The sequence below is a fragment of the Rousettus aegyptiacus genome, unplaced genomic scaffold, assembly GCF_014176215.1.
Source record: "Rousettus aegyptiacus isolate mRouAeg1 unplaced genomic scaffold, mRouAeg1.p scaffold_m13_p_2, whole genome shotgun sequence".
Classification (NCBI taxonomy): domain Eukaryota; kingdom Metazoa; phylum Chordata; class Mammalia; order Chiroptera; family Pteropodidae; genus Rousettus; species Rousettus aegyptiacus.
The window spans coordinates 95610241-95636586 of record NW_023416295.1 but is presented as its reverse complement, the minus strand read 5'-3'; the positions used below and the strand labels follow the sequence as shown (position 1 = coordinate 95636586).

General features: G+C 34.2%; 1 protein-coding gene across 1 annotated transcript in view; it reads right to left on the bottom strand.

Annotated features, from left to right (window-relative positions):
* KDM5A (lysine demethylase 5A) overlaps positions 1-26346 on the bottom strand; it is a 74950-nt gene that overhangs the window by 10694 nt on the left and 37910 nt on the right. Inside the window, exons 15-27 of the mRNA XM_036236303.1 lie at positions 24077-24258; positions 23585-23709; positions 22955-23105; positions 21755-21869; positions 19505-19860; positions 16065-16203; positions 13476-13655; positions 12695-12856; positions 10609-11160; positions 10077-10220; positions 4507-4666; positions 2907-3127; positions 911-1321 (exon numbers count right to left, since the gene is read on the bottom strand). Of these exons, the coding sequence (XP_036092196.1) occupies positions 911-1321; positions 2907-3127; positions 4507-4666; positions 10077-10220; positions 10609-11160; positions 12695-12856; positions 13476-13655; positions 16065-16203; positions 19505-19860; positions 21755-21869; positions 22955-23105; positions 23585-23709; positions 24077-24258 (2898 nt within the window). The remainder of the gene's footprint in view (positions 1-910; positions 1322-2906; positions 3128-4506; positions 4667-10076; positions 10221-10608; positions 11161-12694; positions 12857-13475; positions 13656-16064; positions 16204-19504; positions 19861-21754; positions 21870-22954; positions 23106-23584; positions 23710-24076; positions 24259-26346) is intronic.

The window sequence follows — 26346 nt, the reverse complement described above, 5'->3', positions numbered from 1 at the left end:
TAAACTTAAGAGCCCTCACAAGGTGACCTCTTCAAGCTCTAACAAGTATTTGATTGAGGAGGGCAGTAAAGGAATAATGATACAATTATATTTATTCTGTTTACATATTCAAACTGAGGAGTTATTAAAATTCTAAATACCAAGTAGTATAATGAGCATAATAAAATTAAATCTATGCATTTACTAACAATCTTTATGGAAACCATAATAAATACCTAGTCATTTAATAAACTGACATTTTTCATAAAGTCCATCCCTCTTTCTCAGAATGTCAATATTACCTATAGAATGGCCATTATATATGTTTACTATACTTAAAATTTAGGGCTAGAAAATTTAATATTATACCTTTAAAGGTCTTCTTTATTTTTTATAAGGGATTTGAAAAAATCATAGTCCACTTAGGAAAGTGGACAGAGGCCTGAGTGCGGATAAGACACAGACCAAAAGGGAAGATGCAACCCCTTAGTTTTAGGTTGTTAGAAAAAATATTAATCCAATTTGCCAGAGCTCTTAGAATATTGGCCCAGGAATATTTTCAGGCCACTGTGGCTAACTAACAAGGTACTTAGTTCTCTGAGTCACCCTACAGAGAAGACACAGACTATTCTGAATCCAGTTATGCCAACTGCATATACAATGCACTGCTGCCCAGGGTTATCACGTAGCTTCTCTTTATTCTTGCCTCATTATGTTCACTAAGTATGTGATTTTTAAAACATATTTCCTCTACTAAGCACACTAACCCAAGAGCCTCATAATTTGAAACAGTTTACAGAAACTATAGAAGACATATTATGTTGGAACCCCGAACCCTAGATCAAAAACAGACTATCATTTATCAAACACGTGTCTCCACGACTGTTGCTTCTTATCCTCTCACACTTGACTACACCTAGTTAGAACTCACCTTGTCTTTGCAGGGCCTTTGGCAGTTTTGTGCAGCACACACAGCATTCTCATCATCAGAGTCCTCTGCCCCTGACCAGTCATATTTTGAGGGGATGTCCAGCACTTTTTTCTCTCTCTTCTTCTCAGTATTCTCTCTGACAAGTTCAACTTTGGCTGCAGCAGCCTTTTCCTTCTTTTTCTTTCTTTCTTCTTCTTTTGCTAGTTTCTTGGCCAATTTGTTAAGCTCTTTTGATTTTTCTGCACTTAATTTTAATTTCTTCTTTTTAGGTTTATCCATTTTCTTCAACTCCTTGGACTTTTGTTTTCCTTCTCCAAAAAGTTGTTCTACTTTTTCTAGCTTCCGTTTCCGTTTCTTCTCTGAAGAGTCCTTTCCTTTTATTTTTAATGGTTTCTCTTCCATGCTGTCATCCTTTAAAAATATAATTAGAAACAATTTTAAAGCAAGATATTTAAAAAGTTTTGTTCTTTATATGAGATATCTTGAATATAGATACACACAAATACATAAACAGAGAGTAAGTATAGAAGAGGTTACTAGGAACTGGGGGATGGAGGAAATGGGATTTATTGTTCAATGGGTACAGAGTTTATGTTTAGGATATTTAAAAATTCTGGAAATGGATAGTTGTGATCGATGCATAACACTGTGAATGTAATTAACAAAACTGAATTGCATATTTAAAAAGAGTTAAAATGGAAAATTTTGTATTGTGTACACAATACCACAATAGTCTAAAGACACTTAAGACATTTTAGGAAGAAAATATAATATTCGATGAATATAAATCAACAGTAGAAAATAAGTGCAAGCCCGAAATGAAACAGCTCACTTATTTTTAGCTTGCAAAGGGAAAAGGGGCAAAAAAATTCATTATTAGCATGTTAAAATAGTCTGTAAGCACTGTCTAATTAAGATGAAAGTATACACAGAAAGCTAAATGTACACTAAATTATGTAATAACCTTTTTTGCTTCCATTTACCACTGCTGAAGTTATTAACTCAATTAATAAATTATTGGTGGTTATGAAGTTATTAAAAATGTTACCAAAACATAAAAACTTGTATTCATTCTCATTAGAGGGTATGTAGTGACTTTGGCAAGGGCTAGAAAATAGCTGATGAAACAATGCAAAAAAATTTACAATTTTTCTTTTCGCTTAATATTATTGCTATTATGTGCCAATATAATAAACTTTAAAAATTTTAATAGTAAATGTATCAGAAAAAACAAGGGGGAGATAAAAAAAATACTGAAAAACATAAGCATGATAGTAACTTAGAAAGTAACACCTGACAATTCATTTTTCCACAGATTTGAGACTAGAGAATCTTTGACAGGGACCTAAGAACCTGCAGAATCCAAAAAAACCACTGCATAATAAATGTCTAATATCTTAAACAAGATATTTAACCTCTCAATACTCTGTGTTTCTGCTTTTACTAGATGTGTGACCTTAGGCAAGTTTCTACCTCTCCAAAATTTAATTTCTTCATATGCAAAAGAGCTAAAGATTTGTCCCACCTATTCTTTCCCTTCTCCCCTTGAGCATTATGGTGAGGATCAAATGAAATCATAGATAAAAACGTTGCATAAATTATAAACTGCTACGGAAGTGTGATATAAGAATGTGGACTCTCCTTCTTCACTTATATTTAACCACTTCCTTGGGAAGCCTCTTTCTCAACCACTGTATTTTCCCCCGCCTAACTTTTGGGTCTTTCCACAGTGGGAATGTGAGCTAAGGAAGTTGTTCAAAACTGGTGGTTTTCATTTTTCCCCTTTCTATTTAGCAGAAATGGTCTTTCCCCCTCCAAATTAAGTATTATATAACACCTCAATAAAGAAAACCATAAGGCAAAACTACTTTGACTTAATGGAAAAGCAGGATAGCCAGAATATACCCACTCAGCCATCCCCTCTTGCCAACATCTGGGAACTTGGGCATTCTAAATAGTTTTACAACTAATGTTTAAGTAAGCTTTAAATCCCTACCTCCATGATATGTAGAAATTTGTCTTCAGAGGGTGGGTGTGTGGCCTGCAAAATCCGCCATATGTGTTGAGTCTCATCCAGAGATACTTCTAAGAGATCTCCAACCATCATAAGTTCTTCCAGCTGGGCTTTAGCTCCAGGTGACAACTCCAGCACTGGAGGTTCCAAACTTCGGGGCACCAAAGGGCTCTTCCGAGGTTGTTTCCTTGGTGTACTAGAACCTTTCCAAAAACATATATGACAAAACAAAAAATGAAAACTATGGGGAAAATGCAATGTTTTCAAAGTAAAAATTTAGGGGAATGGTTCCTCCTCTCCCAATACTTACTGAGATATCTAGATTCACTGCATCAGTATTAGAGTGCAAATAAAATTATTTATTTTTATTTATTTTTATTTTTTAGGCAAGGCAACCCTTGGTTGAATTCACAGAATGCAAGGACCTGGTCAGTTTATAATCCGTTATGTTTTATTTTTTTATGCCTACAGCACCTGGTCTTCATAAGTGGTCTCCTATCCAAGCACTAACTAGGCCCAACCCTGTTTAGCTTCCAAGATCAGATGGGAATGGGCTTGTTCAGGAAAATAAAATTAGAAACAAATACAGATCAAAAAGATCTAGATTTCTAATGCCCACTCTAAAAAATTGATTTAGATAAAAATCTGGTTCCTTATTGATACTTTATCTTTAAATATCCTTATTGATTCTTTATGCTTGGAGGGGACAGGAAAAAATATCTTAACCCATGTTCTCTCCTTTTCAGAAGATGCCAAAAGATAAGCATATATAGTTGCCCTAAATAAGGAGTTATTTTTCTAATGACCTCTGAACAAGACAGGTTTGAACTGTCCAGGTCTGGGTCCACTTACATGTGAATAACTCTGTGGGTCCACTTAAAGGCAGATTTTTAAAATCCATGTATAAGGAGACCTATGCAATTCAAATCTGCCTTAAGGGTCAGCTGTATTTTTGATCCAAGACTGGGAATCTGTGTATGCAGAGGAACGACTTAAGTTATATGTGAATTTTCGACCACATGGTGAGTAGGCACCCCTAAGCCCTGCATTCTTTCAAGGGTCAATTCTAATATGCTATCCCATAAAATTCTGAAATTTACTATGAATAGGTAAATACCCTCCATTTTCTAGAGGTGTGACCTAAAGCAGTGCACTGAGGAAAAAAAGTGAACATACAGAATTATTACCTACCAAGGAAAGGAAGGACTTTTTAACAAAGCTTTCCAAAACCAGAATAAACATTCTTTAAAAAACAGCAAGTTCCTCCACAACTGATAATGAACAAATAGAGGCTAAATGATTACTTATCAGGGACTTTATACAAATGAGAGATGGCACTAGATGGTCTCTGAAGTTCTTCTAATTAGGATTCAATAATTCTACGTTGGTTTTCAGATTATCACCTAATGACACACAATGCAAACAGGGACTGGCTTTTCCTAACCGAAATTGCATTTTCAGGTTCCAGTAGTGTTTCATGGCAAAGATTTGTATTTAAGAGGGATTCATAGTCTTGATTAATACAATGGGTTTTTCCTCACTGGTTTCATGCTTATCTTCTCCATACTGTTTTAAAGAGTACCTTGAGAACAAGTCTTAGAAGCAGAAGAATAAGCATGTTCTGCACAGAATGAAGGTGCTGTCCACATGTGAGTGACCACCTCCTCAGACTTGATGGGTATCTCTTCATCACAAAAAAGATTGGGTTCCAGACTACTGGAGGACTTCACACTAGCTGTGTCCTGAAGAAGAAACGAAGAGGGTTATTCAGAATTAGAACCATTTAACTTATCCTATGACAAGAATCTAAATGCAAGTTTTCAGGTAAAAACTTCCAACATAACACACTAAAAATATAACCTTAAATTTAAATATATGATAAATGTCTTATTAAATATCTTATTTAAATTAGATAGAAAATGTCTCTTAGGGGGAAAAAACAGCACTGATCAGTTTCAAGCCAAAAGGGAGAGAGTAAAGCTCAAAAATAATCCAGAGATAATAAAGCTGCAAGAAAATCACCGTTAAGTAATTTACCTTCTACAGTCTGCAAGTCATAAAAACTCCTATACCCACAACTTAAAGAACTCTGACCCTTTGGAAAAAAAAAAACTTAGGAGGAAAAGAAAGGTTTACATGTGACATATGAAGGACATAAATCATTTAATTCTCTCTAAAAGTTTTAACCTAGAAGCTTATCAATTGCTCTTATTTACCAATTGCTCTTAATGAAGAGCCGGACTGACAATATTCAAATTACACAATTCTGACAGCTCTGAGTAAGTCTCAGATGATTCTCCCCTGTGGTTAGTTTCCATAAACTCACATATACAGCTTTATTGGTCAGAGCGCAATCAGAAAGACAGAAATCACATGTATTTCAACAAGGAGAATTTAATAAAATGAACTGGTTAAATGTTTATTAAAGACTTGAAAAGGCAAAAGGGAAATAATGAGGTAACACCAAGATAATTGCAAAAAGAACTGTCATCCCTAGGGCTTGAGGTAACAAAGGGAAAAAATGGGGTTGTTAGAACCTAAAAACTCAGAAGAGGGGCCCTGCAGAGTTGAGATCCAGATCTCTGAGGAGGAAGCACTGGCCAGTTAGTTCTGCTGTCTCTACTGGAACATAATACAGTTGGTTTTGGGGATATGAAAAAACAACTAGAAACTGGAAAAAACTGCTGCTGCTACTTAGAGTTAAAAAAAAAAAAAAAAGCATGCAGTTCGGATGAACTCAAAGCCTAAAATATTTACTATACATTATTACATGTATTAACCTATATTATTATGTAGATTATAACATATAATATGCATATATATTACTTTACAGAAAAAGTTTACCATCCCCTGGTGGAGAGTCACAGCCCCGGCAACACAAAGCAAATTATAAAAGTGCGTTAGAAGAGAGACAATAGCTTAATGGCTAATCCAACACCTGATTATCTTTGTAGGATGCATGAGAGGAAAATCTATTGTTATCATAAGACCATCCTTAATTAAACACAATACTTAAAAGGTTTTATAAGAGGATTCTAGAAGACAAAGCTAGTCACTGAAAATTTAGGAATAGCAGTAGGAACAGTCTTCCTTCCCTATTCAAGAATTTGTCCTAAAAAGCAACGGATAGTAGAGTATTGCAGTCCTGTATTTTCCTGCTTTAGTTCTCAGATGCTTCTTACTGAGTGGAACTGTCTCTTCTGACCTTGGCTCTACCCATGTCATAGTAATTCGTACAGGGAACTTTCTGTTCAGCTTTCATAATTGAAAGAACAGTGATAAGAAAATAATGATGAAAAGTAATAATAGGTAAAAGAAAATGTTTTTAAAAAATTACTTTCCCAAGACAAAGTATGAAATGCACAGAAGTACAATACTGACTTCAATTAAGTTAAAAGATGTATTGCTAGACTTAGAGCAATCACTGCAAATAAATAAAAACAGATGTAATAAGAAGCAAATAAAATAAATTTCAATTAACCCAAAAGGCAAGAAAAGAGCAACAAAGAAACGAAAAAAAATAAAAGCTTAATAAAAAATAAATAGCAAGATGGTCAACTTAAATCCAGCCATGTTAACAATTATCATTAAGTGCAAATGGACTAAACACATCTGACTAAAAGACTGAGATTGAAATACTACTTTAAAAAACACACAATTATGCTGAGTGAAATAAGTCAGAGAAAAATACATACCATATGATTTCGCTTATATGCAAAATTTAAGGAAAAAAAGAAAAACTAATCTAAAACACTCACAAATATAGAGGACAATCTGGTGACCAGCCAGAAGGAAGGGGGTTTGGGGGAATGGAAGAAAGGGATGAAGGGTTAAAGTAGTACAACTAAGTAGTTGATAGATGGTAACAGGGATGAGGAGCATAGCATAGGGAATACAGTCAGTAGTAATGTAATGACTGTGTAAAACCAGAGAGAAGATAGAGTAAAAAAGAAGATAGAGTAATTTATATCATAAACTATATAAATGTCTAACTAACGTACTGTATACTTTAATAATAAAATGCTAAAAAAAATAAGACTCGATTATATATTTTACAAATATATGCATTTGTAGAATACAGACAAGGACCCTACTACATATGCTATCTTACTATACACCACCTACAAGAGAATATTTTGTTTTTATTTTAATATTATTTTTCAATTACAGTTGGCATACTACATACATTGGTTTCAGGTGTACAATGTGAAGATTAGACATTTATATAACTTACGAAGTGATCACCCAATAAATCTAGTACCTACCTAACATCTTACATAGTTATTATAATATTACTGACCATATTCCTTATGCTATACTTTATTTTTCCTTATGCTATATTTTAAATCCCCATAACTTGTAACTACCAATTGGTACTAAATCCCTTCCCCTTCTGCACTCAACACCCCACCCCCTTCCCATTTGGCAACCATCAAAATGTTCCCTGTATATATGAGTTTGTTTCTGTTTTGTTTATTTTGTTTTGCTCTTTAAATTCCACATTAAGTTGAAATCATATGGCATTTGTCCTTCTCTGACTTAATCCACTCAGCACAGTATCCTCTAGGTCCATCCATGTTGTCGCAGATAGTAGGATTTCATTCCTTTTTATGGCAACTGTATATATATGTACCACCTCTTCTTTATCCATTCACCTACTGATGGGCACCTAGGTTGCCTCCATATCTTGGCTATTGCAAATGATGCTGCAACGAACAAATGGATGCACATGTCTCTTCAAAGCAGTATTTGAGTTTGAACACTCAAAAATGGGTCCTTTTTTATCTCTTGTTACGGCTACAAGAGACACATTTTAAATATAAAGACAAAGATAGGTTAAAAGTAAAAAGTTAATAAACAGCAAGCTTATTCTTCCTAAGGAGGAAAATTGCAGTTCAGTCCCACTAATGGCAAACATGCAAGAAAGGCAGAATGGCCTCTTAGTGAGAAGTGTTTTATATATAGATCTCTCTCTCCCATCCTCTCTGGTATTAGGTCAGACTAAAGTCTAAGATAAAATCTACTCTATTTCCACTAAAGCTCAAGCCACCCAAGGGTAGAGAAGAAGAAATAAGAGAAATCTAAGTGCCTAACTTGCCTTCCTCTAAAATAAGCAATTACTGGGATAAAAAAAAAAAAACAGTTCTTAGGAGACAATAGCTACTATTGTTTTATACCTTCCTTTTTGACATGTAATTCTATACATAAATGCATTTGCAAAATATAAACTATAATATGGATGAACAGTTCCAGCAAAGGTAAACAATATACCTTAAAAGGCAATAATCATATGAATATTTGAAAGGTATCCCAGACACAATCACAAAAGACCTGTGACAGACTTTCCTTCATTAAAATATATATTTTCTTAAGTGATTTTCTTAAATTGTTGCTCTGAGTATGTGAGGTGATCAAAGGATATTACATGTAAAATGAAGTAATCAAACAATGCAAAGCACAGAGCAGCTGTTTTAAACATTTAAAAAGCTTTGATAACTAAGATCAAATGACAACCAGTAGGGTGTTCTTTCTCAAGCAATGATACTGAATTCAAACTATTTTAAGGATGAATTTATGGCTGCAATCAGGAAACATCATAAAAAGGGAAACATCCCCAAACCAATTGCAAATAAGTTGGTGAATAAAATTTTCATTATAATAAGTGCTTGCTATATGAAAAAACACTTAAGAGCATAATTTTTTTTTTTTACCGCAAAGATACCTGTATCAAGATAACTTTGAATTACTGTAAGTCTTGCCACAATTCCTACACCCTTCTAAGCTGTCAAATACATTGCTATCACTATAAAAGCCATAACTTTATTTTTCTACCCTTCCAAGACCCCTACCAAAGAAGAGAGTGTAGGCCAAGACTCTCATATAAACTTTTTAAAAAAGGACTACTCCATACAACCATATCAAACCACTGTTTGATCCTTTGTGATGTTTTGTTTTCATAGAATACCAATCTGCTTCCGAGCAAAGTCCATCCTGTTCAGCAATTCTAGAGTAATTGAATATTAATGCACTAGAAAAATAACCCAAGTATTGGAAACCTCTAAACTAAGGCAAATAGCAATTCTAGTACTAGCTAACTAACTTACATGAGTCATGGGCTACATTCCCTTTCAGCTGCTCCTGGTCATGCTATATAACTTCATAAACAAAGATAGTCCCTTCTTCAGAGAAGCAAGGTGCTTAGAACCATATTTTAACAGGGTAATTCAAGTCTCAACTTTTCTCTATTTCATATAACTAAAAATTATTTCATTAGAACAACTGGATGCATTTTTATCCTGAGAAAAATACTTTCCAACAGATAATTTACAAATATCTATGATGGATGGCTTTAATTTTATATCCTGGGAGTTTTAATGCTGATTGTATAAGCTTACCTACCTGATCTGCATGCTGAAAAGACAGAGAAAAGATAGTTAAGGGGTATGGAAAAGATCGTACCCTAGTTTTTTTCATACATAAGAATATGAACTCCCTGGGCCCAAGCATAGATTCTAAAAAGATCAACAAATAATATTATTAGGTAAAAGACAAAGGACTTGGGCCTGACACAAAATAACAATAAAAAGCCAATAAAATCCAAAACAAACAAACTTGCCAAAACTTTTTCTTCCTCACCAGTGTGGTGTCATCAAAATAAACATATTGAGGGCAAATAATATATTCTAACTGTAACTGCAAATTCAAACTGCAGGCCCAAGTACAACCCATCTCTGAATATGACATTCAATCTAGCACCATCCAGATGAGAGACCAGAGCACATACTCAAAGCACAGACAGAATGGGATTCTAAAGATATTAACGACACAGAGGTTAACACCCCGGCTCCACAAAAAAAAAATACTGCAATCAGCCACGAAAACTTTTAGAACTTCAATGCCTAATTTTGCTCATCTCTCTAAGCTTTAAGGAGTTATAAGGTGAGGGAAATAGATTTTTAAAATTCCATCCTTTAAAAAAATTATTTCATCAATCTGTATTTTTTTGAGCTTTGAAAAATGCTATGACCATAAATTCAAGATAGATGACTAGCTTTCTCTTCCACTCTCAGGCCTCAAACATCAGTGTTCAGTAATTTTTTAAACACACCCAGTGATCAGGTATGTACCCACACAACCTGGCCATGTAATTACCTTCATGTCGTAGCCATATGTCTCCCGAATGTCTTCATCAGAATCTGTTTCTTCATCGTCATAATCCATTGTTTGTCGAGGGGAAGAAGATACACTGCTCACCACTCGGTTAAAAGCAGATTGCTGGAAACTAGGTAAGTGTCCCTAAATAAACAATTTCAAGATGAACAGAAAGGAATACTAAATAATATTAAATAAATATGGGTAATATGTGATTACGACCACCAAAATATAATGAACTTGCAAAGTAACTAACTGGTGAACAGAGTTCACAAGTTAGTATAGGTCAAATCATGTGATTATGATGCCAAGGTCCACCTGAACGATATTTCCAGGTAATATTTCATTAAAATGACCCAGGTATATATCCAAAGAAAATCCTATAGGTTTAGGTAGAAAGAAAACATTATGAAAAATATAGTTGCTGGCAATTCACTGTTGTTTTCCTAATCAACTGAATCAACTGGTAAGATAAATTTGATTTACTGTTTATACACATGAAATAGAAAAAGAGTAAAAATCCTAAACTTGCCTGTAAGTCAGGATTGGCAGCTGCTTTTTGGAGTTCTGCACTGATGATCTTTTCAGTTTTTTCTCGAGCTGCCTGCTCCACCATACGCTGGCTCAACACAGACAGTTTGGCCAAGGCAGAGGACAATTCATCTGTGGCTAGGGCCTGCCGTGCTCTATCTTGCCAACTCATAGCACGTTCTGTCAAACACTGTAAGGCCTCTCCTTCAGGCAACCGTACAGGCAACTTCTGAAGGGATACCAGGAGTGATAGAATAGTTTCTAGCCTTGGCCTTCGAGACCGCATACAAAGAGGGCAAAGGAATTTTACTTCTTTAGCCTGCCAACTAGATCCTTTTTTCTGGGAACCTGATTTAGGCAGGGGAACACAGCTGTTATGGAACCAGTCTTTGCAGAGCTCACACTGCAGCATAAACCCGCTGGCTGTCTTGCGGCAAATGCAAAATTTTACTTCTTCTATGCGGTCCACCATTGTCATCTTGGCTAGATTAGCTGCTCTGAGGGAATGCATGGCTTCAATCTCTTTTTGCTCCCGTTCTTTGAAAACTGCCACCTGTATATAAGAAACATTTCATTAAAAGGGGTCACTGCAAAATACTCCAAAAACATCAAATCCTCAAGACTAAAGGATTATCTCCAAGTTGTAGCCTCATGGTGACAAAGTACAGTCTTTAAAAAAAAAATCAGTTGTCATTCATTTCCTAAAAGTTGGGGCAGCCTGGCAGTTTCCTTACAAATATTCCTCCTCTGTAAAATAGACAAAGTGTTACCATATTTGACAATTTATATCGGTAGAGTACTTTGAATCCTTCTGTAGGGTGCAGTAGAAAGATAGTATGCCTTAAAGTCAAGTAGCCTGGGTACAAAGCCTGGCTCTTATACCTATTGATTGCTGCTGATCTGGGGCATGAACTTTCTGAATCTCAGTTTTCTGAAAAATGAAGATACCAGCCTCACTTCGTTGTTTTAAATAAGATAACATATTAAAATGCCGAATTTGGTGTCTAGTACAAGGTCAATACTCAGTAAAAACTAGTTTCGAACCCCCCTGTAGTTCATTCCCTGGGGGCAAGTTCTATATAAATCAATTTTATTTCTTTTTAGAAGGCCTAACTTGTGTAGAAGTAGAATAACCAATTCTACCAAGATTGTAACCAATTGTAACTCATTTCAAAAAAGTAAGTAAAAGCCAACAAAATGTAATTATCATAAATGCTGTCAGTGCGTTTTTTTTTTTTTAACTCTCAGAGCTTTGAAACAATTTTGAAATAATTTTGTGTCCTACTTGTCTGGCAAATTGACCTGTTAGGCAGGCTCTCAAATGAGAAATCATTTCCACTGGCCTCAAAACAGGATCATTGTAGGCAGAAACAGCCATATCTAGTTATATAATGTATGCAATTCCCTACTATTACATATTGCCCGAACTTATTTTTATTTTCTCTCTACTTTCTCAGGCTCCTAATAATTTTAACACATTTCTCCTACTCTCTCTTAAAAAAAAAAAATTATTATTATAATTAGCTATAAATATTTTCTTGAGCACTCACTATACTGTTGAATGACATTAAGGGAGATATTTTAAATAGCAGCTATTATCAGTAAGCTGATACAATTCCTTTGAAAAGTACAATAATATTAAGTATCATAAAATGCTATTAAATTCTAACCCAGTAATCTCATTCCTAAACGTCAAGAATAGGTAAATAATTTGAAAAAAGGAAAGGCTATACAGAAAAGTTCACTTCATTAGTATCTGTAATGGTGAACATTAGTAACAACCAAATGTTTAGTATCAGTAAAGTGTTCAGCAAATTATAGACAATTTGATGGAATATTAGATAACTATTAAAATAACAATAAACAGACATGGAAAAGATAATTTAAAGGAAAGAGATTAGTAAACTTTTCATATATTTTGAATATAAATATTAAAAAACATGTGAAATATATGTAATCATAAAGCCAAAGATAAGGAAAGTATACAATAAAAACAGATAAAAACATGGAAACAGTGAATTTGCTAATGCCTTCACAGAATTTTGTATTCACCATGCAAACTCAAGATGCATTATATAATTTCTTACCACCATGGCTGTATCTCTGGTTTCTTCCAATCCATCCTCTAGATCACTCAGAGGTTCAAAGTCCAGATCCTTTTCTTTTTCTTTTTCTATTAGTTCTTTTACTTTTTTCCTTCTGTTTTTGCCACTTCCATATATACCAATGTCAGTCCGGGGACTTAGCACCTACAAAAATAAAACGAAATATTGAGCTCTGGTTTTAAAAAAAAAAAGTCTTAAAACTAAAAATAATAAAAGGAACCATTTATTGTTTACTCACCAGGTCATAGGCACTTTCTTAAGGACTTTACACATATTATCTAATTTAATTTGATCCTTACAACGACCTCTAAAGTAGGTAGTATTATCTGTATTTTACAAACAAATGAAACTGAGGTTTAGAAAGAAAATAATTTGCCCAAGGACAAAGGGTTAGTAATTAGAGAGGCAGTTCTCAAACATGAAGCTATCTTATTACAAAGCCTATGCTCTTAACTATGTTTAAATCCTCAAATGAAAAAGGTTATAAGTATTTAAATTTGTGCTTCTGAGAAATAAGATCTGTCAGTGACAGAGTCCATTAACAATAAAGACAAGATCCAGGCTGGTTGCTTTTTCTGGACACAGCACAAGATGAACTAGAAATAAGTCGGCCTAAAGCTCCAGATTTCTGTTCAACATTTGTTATTACCTAATAGGAATTACTTGTATAACCATGACCAGATAAAATGAAAACACTTCTCACCAATAATATTACTACCCATAGGTGTTAAGTTATCAACTTCTGATGTAAACTATTATTTACCTGTAACAATGTATGGCTAGAATTCTTCTTAAGAAAGGTCCGTCCAGTCCGTTCTCTCCATGCCCGCGCTGCTGCTACCTGTGATTCTACTTGGGGCAATGCATCAAGACGCACAGGGATGGGGCGCCCTTTCGCAGATAAGCTCTCCAACTGTTCCAAGTAAGCATAGTTGCTACCACTCTGAAAAACAAAAGTACATTCTCAAACAATTTGCATTCTCTTATGGAATTTGGCAATTATTAGCAGAAGACCTTACAAAGAGTTGAGAATGATTTTTTAAAATTAAATATTATTCTTTAAACCTAATTGTATCTCTTGAATAGAACTACCAATGTCCTTTTTAAAGCTGTATAAATGCAATATACAGATAATGTATTATAGAAACGTACACTTGAAACTTACGTTATTAACCAATGTCACCCCAAAACATTTACTTTTAAAAAATTTGTATAAATTCATGTTGTCAAAGATTTTAATTTTATTAATGAAGGGACCAGTAAGATATAAAAAATAGTTCAAAGAACAATCTATAAACACAAACGCATATACACACACATATATACACAATTAGGAATGAGGAAAGGAATTTGCTAATAGATGGAAACAGATGATTAATATCATATAACAATGCAATTATCTTTTCTACAGTGTGGAAATCAACTGTTCTGAATCCAAAGACAAATTTAATTGCCTTCTATGGATATAATTCCTATTTGTATTACCATCATTTTTTAATAATTGACAAGAGTTGTAAAATAGCTTCATCAAAAGAAATCTAAGGTATATACTCCTAGAATCAGATAATTGTGGAGAGTCCACTAGATGACATCCAGTATATTCCAATGAAAGGATATCCAGTAATCTCTTTTGCCTATTTAAAAATCTTTTCACAATTTTTTCAACAACTGCGAAGCCATATTTTAGTTCTGATAACCACTTCCATTTTGTTATATAAACACAGAGAATGAATACTTTCCTTATAAGTCACAACGTTTCAGTATTTCCATGTAATGAAGTCATTACTGTTTTTAGAGCTTATATATTACTTTAAATTTACTCAATAATTGAATCATTACAGGAGGTGAAAGGGTTAACAAAGAATCCTTCTAGGTTCTTGGCAAGAACACCTGAAGTGGGCTGGCAGCCTTAAGATAATAACTGAGTGATATCTTAGACTGGATGAGTTTCCTAGCAGACAAAACACATAAGCATGCCTATAAGAAACTATATATCTCTGTAATGTTCACTGTTATTCAGAGGCTATGAAGGAAAGGTACAGTATTATATGTGAAATACTGACATTCCATTAAAAGGTTATTTCCCATGTATGAAGTGAGTCATTTGCCTACAAATTCATTTTAAAGTTATACTGAAACATGTGGAAAAATAAAGAGGCAAGAAACTTTTAAAAAGAGTAATAAGGTTTTAGCCCTAAAACACCATAATGGTATAATTAAATCACTATGGTGTTAGAATAGATAGCTAATTAAAAGAGAAAAGAAAGCTCAGATACGAATAAAATCATGAAATAACCATATTTACTACTACTACCTCGTATACCCAACTATAGCCACTTAACTATGAAACACTTTCTGAAAAAGTCTAGACAGAGAATGCTCTCAAGCTATGTATCCCAAAGAGTTTGCCTGAGAACAGAAGCTATTCACTTACTTAGAGCCTACAAGTTAGTCCTTCCATAGAAAGGTGGAGAAAGTCCTTCAAATCACATGACAGCTACCTATACTTGTAGATTTAGTCCTTCAATCATAAACAGGCAACTAAGGATTATCAGACATTTTGAGGACAACTAACTGCCTGAAATAGGTCAAAGACAAAACAAACAGAAGACTTGACCATGTAAAAACTGAGATAATTTTTAAAAAATAGCATAGAAAGAGTGGCAGCTAAGCAGGTTCCAGAAAAAGTCAACTGAAAAGAAAGTAAAAAAGAAGTCATTAGAACTTGACATCTAGAATATCTAGAATATGTTCTTTCTTAGTACAGCAGAGTTCAGTAAAAGAGAGTCAATTTCCTTTTTTTTTGAGTATGTTCTATAATAAAGAGAATTTATACACTGAATACTATAAATGTTGCTTAATGGTTTTTATAACTTAGAAAAAATTTATGTATTCAAGTATATTTTCATCTCTATCTGGCACTTATTTTATTCTCTCCAACTAGAGAATATGCTATTTTGAGGGCCAAGGTCCCATCATTACATCCTTCCCTTACATTTCTACTCCTAACTAGAATAATACCATGAATATTGTGGTATTCAGTAAATGTTAATTCCATTTTCTTTTTCTGCCTCTGGTTTAAAAAGTAACTTGTGCACATGACAAAAGATTCAAATATAAGAAAGTATAAACTCTCTACTGCTAAGAGTTAAATAAATAGCTAATTCTGTCATAAAAATAATGTTTAAATAGGTAATATTTTGAATTATAAAATCAGGTGGAAGAACAAGTCAATTTTAAGTACTGCAATTATTTTATTATGGTTATTCTATTCTAAAAACTTAAAGGCTTAAAGGATTTATCTGTGAAATAGCATTATCTGAATGGTAGGATAATTCAAAAGGCTCTTTACCTGAATAGCTTCCACTTTGGTTGTCCATTCACGAGCCTTTTGTAAGGCCTCTTTCAGGGACAAAACATTGGGCAGAAAGGCTGGAATGTTCTTAGCTTCATTCACAATGCTTTCTAAACTTGCCACGCTGTGCCGTGGTCTAAAAAAACCACAAAAATAGGGCAGATACATGAGGAAAAGCCAAACTGCTACCAACATTTACATAACATTTTAGAATGTGTAGAGAACTTTCACATTCATGACCACATTTAATTCTTACCCAATCCTTATAAGGGAGGCAAAATAGCTATTATCTTTATTTCCATTTTACAGATAACTTTAACTTAAAGATCAATTATTTTCTCCTGTCATTTAATGTAGTAAATGCCACATCTGAAATACTGATGTCTCCGATCCCATGCTGATTTCACGACACTAAATTGCCTCTACTTTAGTTCTCCACAATATATGAAATTATCAAGAAATGCATATTAGACAACAATGTAGAAAGCAAGTCTAGAAATCCACTAATACTGATCATGTACATTTAATTCAACTAACATTCATTAACACCTAATTATACAAATATGAATAAACATGGACCTTTATCCTCAACCAATCAGAATACAAAATAAAAACTGCATTGGTAAGTGAGAACAAATTACTATAGGCTCACTACTATTGGAGGCAGTGATTAATTCTGACTGAGAAGGGCTCTGAACTAGGCCTTAAAGAAGTGTGATTTTGTCAAGTGAAAGGTTAAAGGGGAAAAAAACAAGAATATAAATGAACGAAAACAAACATTTAAAAATGAGTTCGTAGTCCAGCTTAAGATGAAGGATGGTGTGAAGATTGGAGGGGATAAAGTAAGAGTAAGAAGTAAGGGGATTTAGCAAGAAAGAAAGATGCAAACAGATTAAGAGGCCTTGAATTTTTCTATGTAACCAACAGGAAGTTACCAAGGATGAGGAAAGCTTTGTCATCATTCATGCATCCTACTATGTGCTAGGTACTGTGCTAGGTCCTGGAGTCTATTAATGCACAAGAGTAACAGAATTCTTCATGAAATTTTTTAATCTTGTGGGAAAAGGGATTATTAATAAGGAATTATGAAGCACTGCTAAGTGCAATGATATAGAAAAGTAAAGTTGCTATCAGGATGTATACTAGGACTACCTGACTAACTTTGGCAGGTGAAGAAAGGATTCCCAGGAGTGACCTCTAAGCTTTCTTATCCTTTTGGAATAGGAGTTAGACAGCAACACTGGAGCCAGGGGAAGGGAAAGGAAAGGGGTGGTAGACTTGCACCACAGGGAATAGGCAGAGAGGAAGACTGTTCCACAAGAAAACAAAAGGTGCAAAAGTCCAGGGACAAGAAAGAACATGGCGTGTTTGAGGAACTGGTGGCAGTGGAGGGAGGGGATCACTACATTTGAAACATAAAATCCAAGAGAAAGAACGGCAAGGAATAGGCTAGATATTTAAGCAAGGGGCTAGACTATAGCTGGCCTTATAATCAGGTTAAGTTATCTGAAATACACCATGTAGGGAATGAGAAACAGTAAAGGGCTTTAAGCAAGGGCATCAAATAGTCACACCTGTATTTTTTTTTAAAAATACTAGTTCAGTGAGGACAGTGGATTAGAAAGAGGTAAGATCATAGACAGAAGCTGCTGCTGTGATCCAGGTCAGATATAATAGCAGTCCAGAGAAAAAGAATGGAAGTGAGAAACATTAAGGAAATATAATCATATGACTTGGTTGTTAAACTGAGTTTGAGGGTAACAAAATAGAAGGCAGGAATCAAAGTTAATTTCCAAAGTACTGGCTTGTTCAAATGAGTGAAAGAGGGCATAATTTTTAAAAAAAGAGGAACAAAGGAAGAGATTATGAAAAGAAGTTAGTGGGTCCGATTTGAATATGGGAATTTGACAGGACATCCAATGGAATTATCTAACAGGCAGATGGTATCTACAAAAAAAAATCTATGTTATAGATGAGAATTTAGAGTTAATCAGTATAAAGATGGTAAATGGAGCCAAGAAGTTAGATGAAATTCAAACACTAAATGTCTCAAATTCCTTCACTTGTCTCTCCCCACTAGAATGCTGGCTCTATTTTAGAGCAGGGGCTTTCTCTTCTCCCATACTGTCTCTAAAGAATTCAGAATTAGTGCCTTGCATGAAGTAGGTGCTCTGTAAATACTTATTAATTGTAAAGGCCAAGAGAAAATATACAACTACTATAACTAGGTCAGTGTCAGTAAAATTGAAGAAGATAGATATGAAAGACATTTTGGAGACAAAAATCAGCAATATTTGGTGGCTAATTAAATATAATAAGGGGAAAAAGTTTTCACATATTACTACCAACAAAATTTCATTCAGCAGACCATAATCAAATATACCAAATCATAATTTTGCATTCCAAAGTTAGTTTTTCCCATTTAATATGCTCCCACCTCCTGGAATGGTCATGAACCTTAAGATACAGAGTAATTTGAATGTTCTAGAGATGAAAAGCTATGAATATGCATTCTCCACAGCATCTGGAAAGCAAAATATCCAGTATCTATGGAGCGTTTTCTTGGGGGGGTTAAACTATGTTAATTAAATCATCTAAGACTTTTCTTACCAAACCCATTTAAAATAAGTGGCTGGCAACATACTTAAGTACATAGAGACTTTTAGAATAAAGTACAAAAGGCTTTAAATTTGAGCTGTTATTTAATAATTAACTATTCCAATTTCCTCATTCTCGCAATAGAAAAGTACATAAATATAAATCTCAGCTGTTGAAAAAAAGACTAATATAAAACATTACAGTCAAATTAGTTGACATACAGTCAAATACGATGATTTACTTAAATCTCTCAAACCATTGGGTGTCAATGCTAATGCAGCAGCTTAACATTTTCATGCCTGATTCTTCCATCTCACTTCTTTCCTGCATAAATCTTCCACTCCAATAAAGTATATTTAACTTTAGTCATTCCTAAAATTAAGCTTATGATATTTCTCTTACCTCCCCTTCTACTCAACTCTACTCATTCTTCAAGACTCTACATAAGTTTGTACTTTTCTCTCAAGCTTCTCTTTTGACCATCCAATGATCTCTCCTCTTCTGAATTCCTACTGCACTTTTCTGTACTCTCAGTTAATAACATATTGTAATGAGCTTTACATTCCTTACTTCCTAACTATAATATTAGTAATGCAAGGCTCTAAACAAAATACTACTTTGTATTACTTAAAGTACCTAACGAAGTACTCTGCATATACTATGCACACAACATTTGAAACTGTCTATAAGCAGACTCATTTGATAACTTAGTGATTGGTCAGGGAAGGCAGAAAACATTTAACTAAGTATTTAATGGAATAGACCCTTATGTTCCTCCTTGGGTTCTACTCTCTGACTTAGTTATTTAAGAGGCAACAGTCACCAATTAATGTGTTCACCTTGCCTGTAGGCAGACCTTAGCCTTTTCTTCCCATCGCTCAGACACTGTAAGGAGCTCTTGTAGTTCGGCCATTGCTTTCTCCACAGCATGGTGGGGTGCCAACCCTACCCCGGAGTCTATCAATTTCTTCATAACATCCAAAGTGACTTGTTGTGGATCTGATAGAGTCAGTCTTACTTCATCCAACCATCGAGCCTGCTGTAGCTCTTGTTTTAGTCGGGCTAATTCAGGTAACTCCACATAAAGACTAGAGCCCAGGTCTATTAACGTCTGGAGTTTAGAAGAATCTGGGGTTTCATCTGTCATGGCCTCTTGAGCACGTTCATGAAACTCTTCCACATCATCCAGCAGATTCTAAAAAGGTCAAAAGAATAAAAATAAATAGTAAATTTAAGAGATACAATATGAGTGTGTAATAGACATATGTGACAGGCAACAGAACAAACAGTTTGGATATGCAAAACTATCAAATCCTAGACCATCTAATAATCTCACCATCATAGCACCAAACAGACAGGATATTAAGGGCATAAATATGCTTCTCTATAATTTCTTACATAGTCCTACTTTTAAAAAATGATTATTTAAAAAACATTTAATGACTTAGATGCAGGAACCGTTCTAGGCACACAACACTGAACAAAACATGCAAAACTTGTCTTCAAGGAATATATATATTTTTCAATATAAGTGGCCAAACACTGAATACATGAATAAAATGTTAGTTTAAGTGCTATGAAAATAAGACAAGGCAACACAATGAAAATGATCGGGGGGGGGGGGGGCATGTTATTTTGCAACAGTTGTTCAGAAGACGGATGAACTAAAACAAAAATGAGAAGGTAAATATAGGAACCTTATGAAGAGCTAAGAAAAGAGTAGTTTAAACAGAGCAAATAATACTGCAAATGCTTTTAAACAGAAATGGGCTTGGTATCTTGGTCCAAAGTCGATGAGGGACAAATGAAGTTTAAGAATTAGCAGAGGTCTGATTACATAGTGCCTTGTAGATTATGAGTTTGGATTTCATTCTAATGGCTTTGGGAAACCACTGGAGGATTTCTAACCACATGGACGTGATATGCTTTGATTTACATTTTACACGCTCACTCTGGCTACTACATGAAAATATTCTGTCAGGGACAAGAGTAGAAGGGAGACCGGTTAAGAGGCTGTTGCAGTAATCTAAAGGACAGGTCCTAGTGGTTTAGAGGATAGCTTAAGCAACAAAGCTGATGACAAATGGTTTACTTTGAGATACATTTTGGAGATAATGGTAACACTTGTGTAGAGACTGGATGTGGGGTATAAAGGAAATAAATAGATCAAGAATTTTAATTCATTAAAAAGGCTTTTAAGATGCCTTTTAGTCTGTCAAAGGCAAAAGTAAAGTAAGCAACTGGATACTCAAATCTGTAGAAAAGAAGAAAGGCAGTTAGGGCTGGAGATTTGAGGCTCAACGGATATGTGTTATTTAATGTGACTGGACAAATAAGAAGATATCAGGACCAAGAATAAAAAAAGGGTCTGAGACTCATAATATACTCCAACACTTACAAGTCAAGCCAAAGAGAAAATCAGCAAAGAAGACTAAAGAGAAGGAATTGTGAATAAGAAAACCAGAGTGTGGTGCCATAGATGTTTAGATAAGAAAATCTCTCAGGAAGGAAAATACGGTCAACTATTAAAATGCTCTTATGACACAGAATAATACAAAAATACAGTTGATAACCTTGATAAAAATCATTTCAGAAACCCTACTTACAACCAAATCACAAAAACACACCATAAACTATCAAAAGATTACTAACTATACAGATTAATATACTTGATATATACTTGAAATTTTACATATTCATTAAACCATCAGGGCCCTGACAAATGCCCTAATCTTATCTCCTACTACTTCCCTTCTTTCTAATGAACTAATAACTCACTGATACATTCAGGTTTTCAAAAATAATTTCTTGCATTTCTATTACATTTAAGTCAAATGGAGCTTCTGATCTAAAATTAATATAGAAAAAGAGAGTTCTAAACCTTAATTCCAGAATTTTAAAGGGAGAATTACAGGCTAAGAATGAAACCAAAGATTCTTACTATCTATTTAAAAACTTTACATAGCAGCGCTTATGGGAGAAAACAAACAAATAGAACAAAAAACTAGTCTAGACACACTATTGTTTACCCAAAACCGTAGCCCATACTACAATAAAATGTTAACCAAGAAAGGAATGTAATACTCCACCTTTACTTGTCGAGCTTGGCTGATGACACAAGGAAGACTAAAAAGTTGTTGGACAAAGGCCTTCAATTCTTCCACTGTCAGTTTGGTCCGGGTCCTCCCACTATCTGGGCTCTGCCTGATGTAAAATAATATTGAGGCATAAGTAAGAAAAATTCACGATCATTCTAATATCAAAGGGGCTTCTAAATCTCTTTAATTCTCACCAAGAAATCCCAAAATACTAGTGGTTGAAGGATTCTATGTGCACTGGTGATCACTTCCAAATTAGGTTTTTAGCTCTTTAGTTAATGATTAAAGATTCAATTCTCCAAGTTACAGTTCTTCTAATCTTACAAGTATTAAATATTTTAAACATTCAATAAATTCCTCACAGTAAATGTTTAAGTTCATTGATAAAACAGAATCCTCTATCTCAACATGCTTAAGATGAGGAATAAGGGCACTTAATCTGGCTAAGTAGACAATAAACCCTCTGAAATTGATTCAAAATTTTATTGTATGTATATTTTTCTAAACAAACAAAGAAAAAACCCAACTTTTTTTACATGTGCATTTTTCTGGTCCCTAAACTTTCACCAGATTTTCTAAGGGAGTCAGTGATCTAAGGACAGGTGAAGATTCACTGATCGATGTCTCTAAGAAACGCTTTCTACTTAAATGGTAGATAAAAAATGCACAAAGTAATTTAAAACCCAACCTGAATTGCTATAGAAAAAGCCATTCAGCTATAGAAATGTGCTGAAATGAATATGAAAAACCACAGAAAATGTAACATAGATAAATTACATTAAATCGAAGGTACATTCATCTATGCTCCTTATTAACAGCTTCCCTGCATCCATCAAGGTTACTCTTTGCTGCCACCTGCCTTCAGCCTGTATTATATGTTTATTTACAAATATTTACTGAATACCTACAATGTTCCAGGCACTGTTCTAAGAACAAAAAATACAGCAATGAAAAAAAGGATAAAAATGCCTGACATTCTAGTTTAGCATACTTTCTAGTGGGGTTGAGAATGAAAAAAGGAGATAGACAATAAATAAGATAAGATTAGGACATTTGAAGGTGAAGAGGTCACAAGAGGTCAAAGATTGCAATGTAGAGCCTCACAATCCATTTAAAATTTTGGCTTTTACTCTGGAAAAAAAAAAAGAAAAACAGAAAAACACTGAAGAATTCAACTCTTCTTAATCTTACCTGTGTTTTTGCTTTTTGCTCAGAAGCAGCTGAGCCACAGAAGCACAGGTTTCAGCTTCTTTTACAGCATCCCTGAGTTTTCTAAAGAGATCATTCTCTGGGTATTTCCTATCCTCTGCATCTTCCAGCATTACTCGTAATTCAATCAAATCTGTAAAAATAAATAAAGAGCCATATACTATGACCACAGAAATAAAAAGTCACTTAAAAATCTTCAGCAACCTCTCTCAAGTGAGCCACCAACTTATTAGCAAAAATATGCCACAGCTGTGAAAATCTCACCAATGCAATAAAAACTTGTGACCAGGTGCTTATTCGTAATCCTTATAGACAATGTCTCTCAGATAAGGCAATTTCTATTTTTCAATAAGCCTTTAAGTGTTAGTCCATTGAGAACGATAGCTCCCCAAATATAAATCTATTGTAAGTTAGTTATCATTTTATACCAACTCTTTCACTTAAAAAAAGATTCTCAAATAGAAAATTAAGACTATAAGCAACCAAACCATTAGTCTCAAAACTCATATGAAGCCTAATATTTTTGCTTAATGGAGGAAAACACATTAAAACAAGGCCTTTCTCAAAGTGACAACAATTTCAGTGTATGCAAACAAAAGGAGGAAATTTAACCTTTCTTGTGGTTGAGGTTGGCAGATAATGCTTCTGTAACACGACTGACCCAGGTATCATAGGACTGTGCCCTGACTTTCACACCAAATAGCAGAGAAGGGAGGTCCTCTAATGGATAGCGATATCTAAAAAAATAGAAAAAATGAAAAAAAATTCAAAAACTAACAACTTTGACATAAATTAAAATGTAAGTACAATCCGCTTAAGAAAAGTACAATGGCCAGAAGAACAGGGTCTTGGTACACATAAAGAGAAAATCGAAGAAGTCCACAGAGTTTCAATAGACAGATAAGGAATGTACGAAATCAACTGATAAACAAATTTTAGTTGCCAAGTTCAAGGCCAACTTTAAAGAACTAGTTCTCAAGTAGGGAGGCAGAGAGATAAGAAGTTACCAGCCCAGACACAGAAAAAGGAATTACAAAGAGCACCATTAATGCTTGGTTTTACAATAATGTAATAAAAGTTTTTTTACAAGAAACTTCTGGATACCTAAGACATTTCTTCTGCATGGGGCAGGGACAGAGATCGGTTGGATGGTAGAGACACACCAGTCGCTCAGGATTACAGGAACATGTGAGAGCAGAGAGAAAACAGGTGGTTCTGCATGCTGAACATTGTCGCTCATCATCAGGAACAAGTTCAAAAACTTCTTCTTCTGACATAAGGACACCCTGAAATACAATTTATGTCATTAAATCAAGTCTTTCTAGTCTTTCAAGCAACAAAGAACATATTACATATTTTTTTCCTACAGGTAAATCTCTGACTTAAGACATAAACATGGGAGTTACAATGGCACATCATCAAAATTCTTTCTAAAAATAATCAATACTAATTTTTTTCAAATGGGCAAGATTAAACCTTTGTCTAAGAAGGCACATTTGACTGATAAAACTATTATTAAAATGTAAGGAAGTTATTACTATAAAGGTCAAAATAGGGAAGTTGTAACTGGGAGATACTTTTGGGTGGCTGACAAAGTTCTATTTCTTGGCCAGTTTACCATAAAATAATTCTTAAAGCCATGTATTTGTCTTATTTGGTGTTATCTATCTTTAAAAGAAAAAAAAAATTCTTGTCCATACGGACGATACACCCTTGAACCAGATACATTAGTAATAACACTGAAAATAACTCTAATATGCACAAACATATGCAAGATTAAAGAAGTATAAAATTACCTAAAACTATGCAAATCAAAACATACTTTAGCAAGGCATCAAAAAGAAAGTTAATCAAATGCAACTGCCAGTTTAAGAAAATAAGATCATTTGAAGTGGCATTTTACAAAGACTCCCAGTTAATATGCAAGTACTCCCTTTACAGTTTCTACTTACTTGAGCAAGGTACTTATAAACCTAATTCCATTAAGAACAAATTTTTTTTCACTTAAGATGTGAACCTGATCATTTATTCACTGGCAGGCACAATGCAATTCTTTCAACATATATTTTGTTTCTGATATTGGTTTAATCTAGATGTTTCCTCATTATACTCTCATATCTTTCCATTTCCTCTTTAGCATTTAATATTTTCTTTAAAAATTATTTTCATACAGAAACGATTCCAAAATGCATTGCAGATATTTCTTAGACTCTAAGAATTTACACATTTTCAGAAGAGCTAGAAAACAGAAGATGCTAATACATCAACTAAGAAAGTCCTTACTGCTTTAAGAAATTTTATACCATTTCCAAAGTGTACTCCAAGGACCACTAGTCCTTGAAGAGTCTGTGAAAAATAAAGAAATACATTCTTTTTGAGAAAATGCTATGTATTAAATCATTCCTAATTTAGATATTAGCAATGAACATCAGCTTATCAAAGGATCAGAGAAGTTCCACAGTAAAGAATCCTATTTGTTTGTTCTTAACTCACTATTTTCCAAACTTTATCACAGAACAATTTTTCCTTACAATGCTTTCTAACATATTTTATAGCTCATGTTACTGAGAATGAACTTTGAAAAATCAGAAATTATCAGAAAGGAATGGGGGCGGGGGGAGTCAGAGATACAAATTAAAAGGCTATTTAAAATATCCAGGTGAGAAAATTAGGGAATGGAACAGAATGATAGCAATAAAGAAAAAAAAGGAGGAAGAGAAAGCGATGAGAGACATTGCCAAAATAACAAAAACTTAAAACTAAATAACAGATGACTATGAAGGAGATGGATGAGTCAAGGATCACATTAGGTTTTTATGTAATAATCTTGGCACTTACTGAGGTAGGCAATTAGAAAAGTGGCTTATAAAAAGTTTGAGGGAGAAGAGATAATATTCTATTTTAGATGCTGAAACTGAGAGGACAAAAATCTAAATAGAAATGTTCAGTAATCACATGGAGACGCAGACTATAAATGGGTGAATGGACATACAATCTCTCTCAAAATGGCAATAATTCCTGTGTTTGCATAAAAGAACAGGAAACATCGAGGTTTAGAAATGAAACCACAATACTAGTAAATAAATTAAAATCCTAAGAAGGCTTAGAATTCTTTGAGAAGTAGCACAAAAGAAAAACAACAAAAGGTGAAAGGCTGCACCCTACAAACACTGGTTGTTCAGAAAAGTGAAGAAAATGATAACTAGGAGTGACTGGTGTTACCAAACACTGAAGAGGGCAGGATCTGGGGAAGGGGCGGCAGGCGCCGCATCTAGCCATGAAGGTGGCAAGAAGAAGCCCAAGAAGCAGGACAAGGAGGTAAGGCATTCAAGGAGAAGCAAAAGGAGGAGCAGAAGAAACTCAAGGAGTTAAAA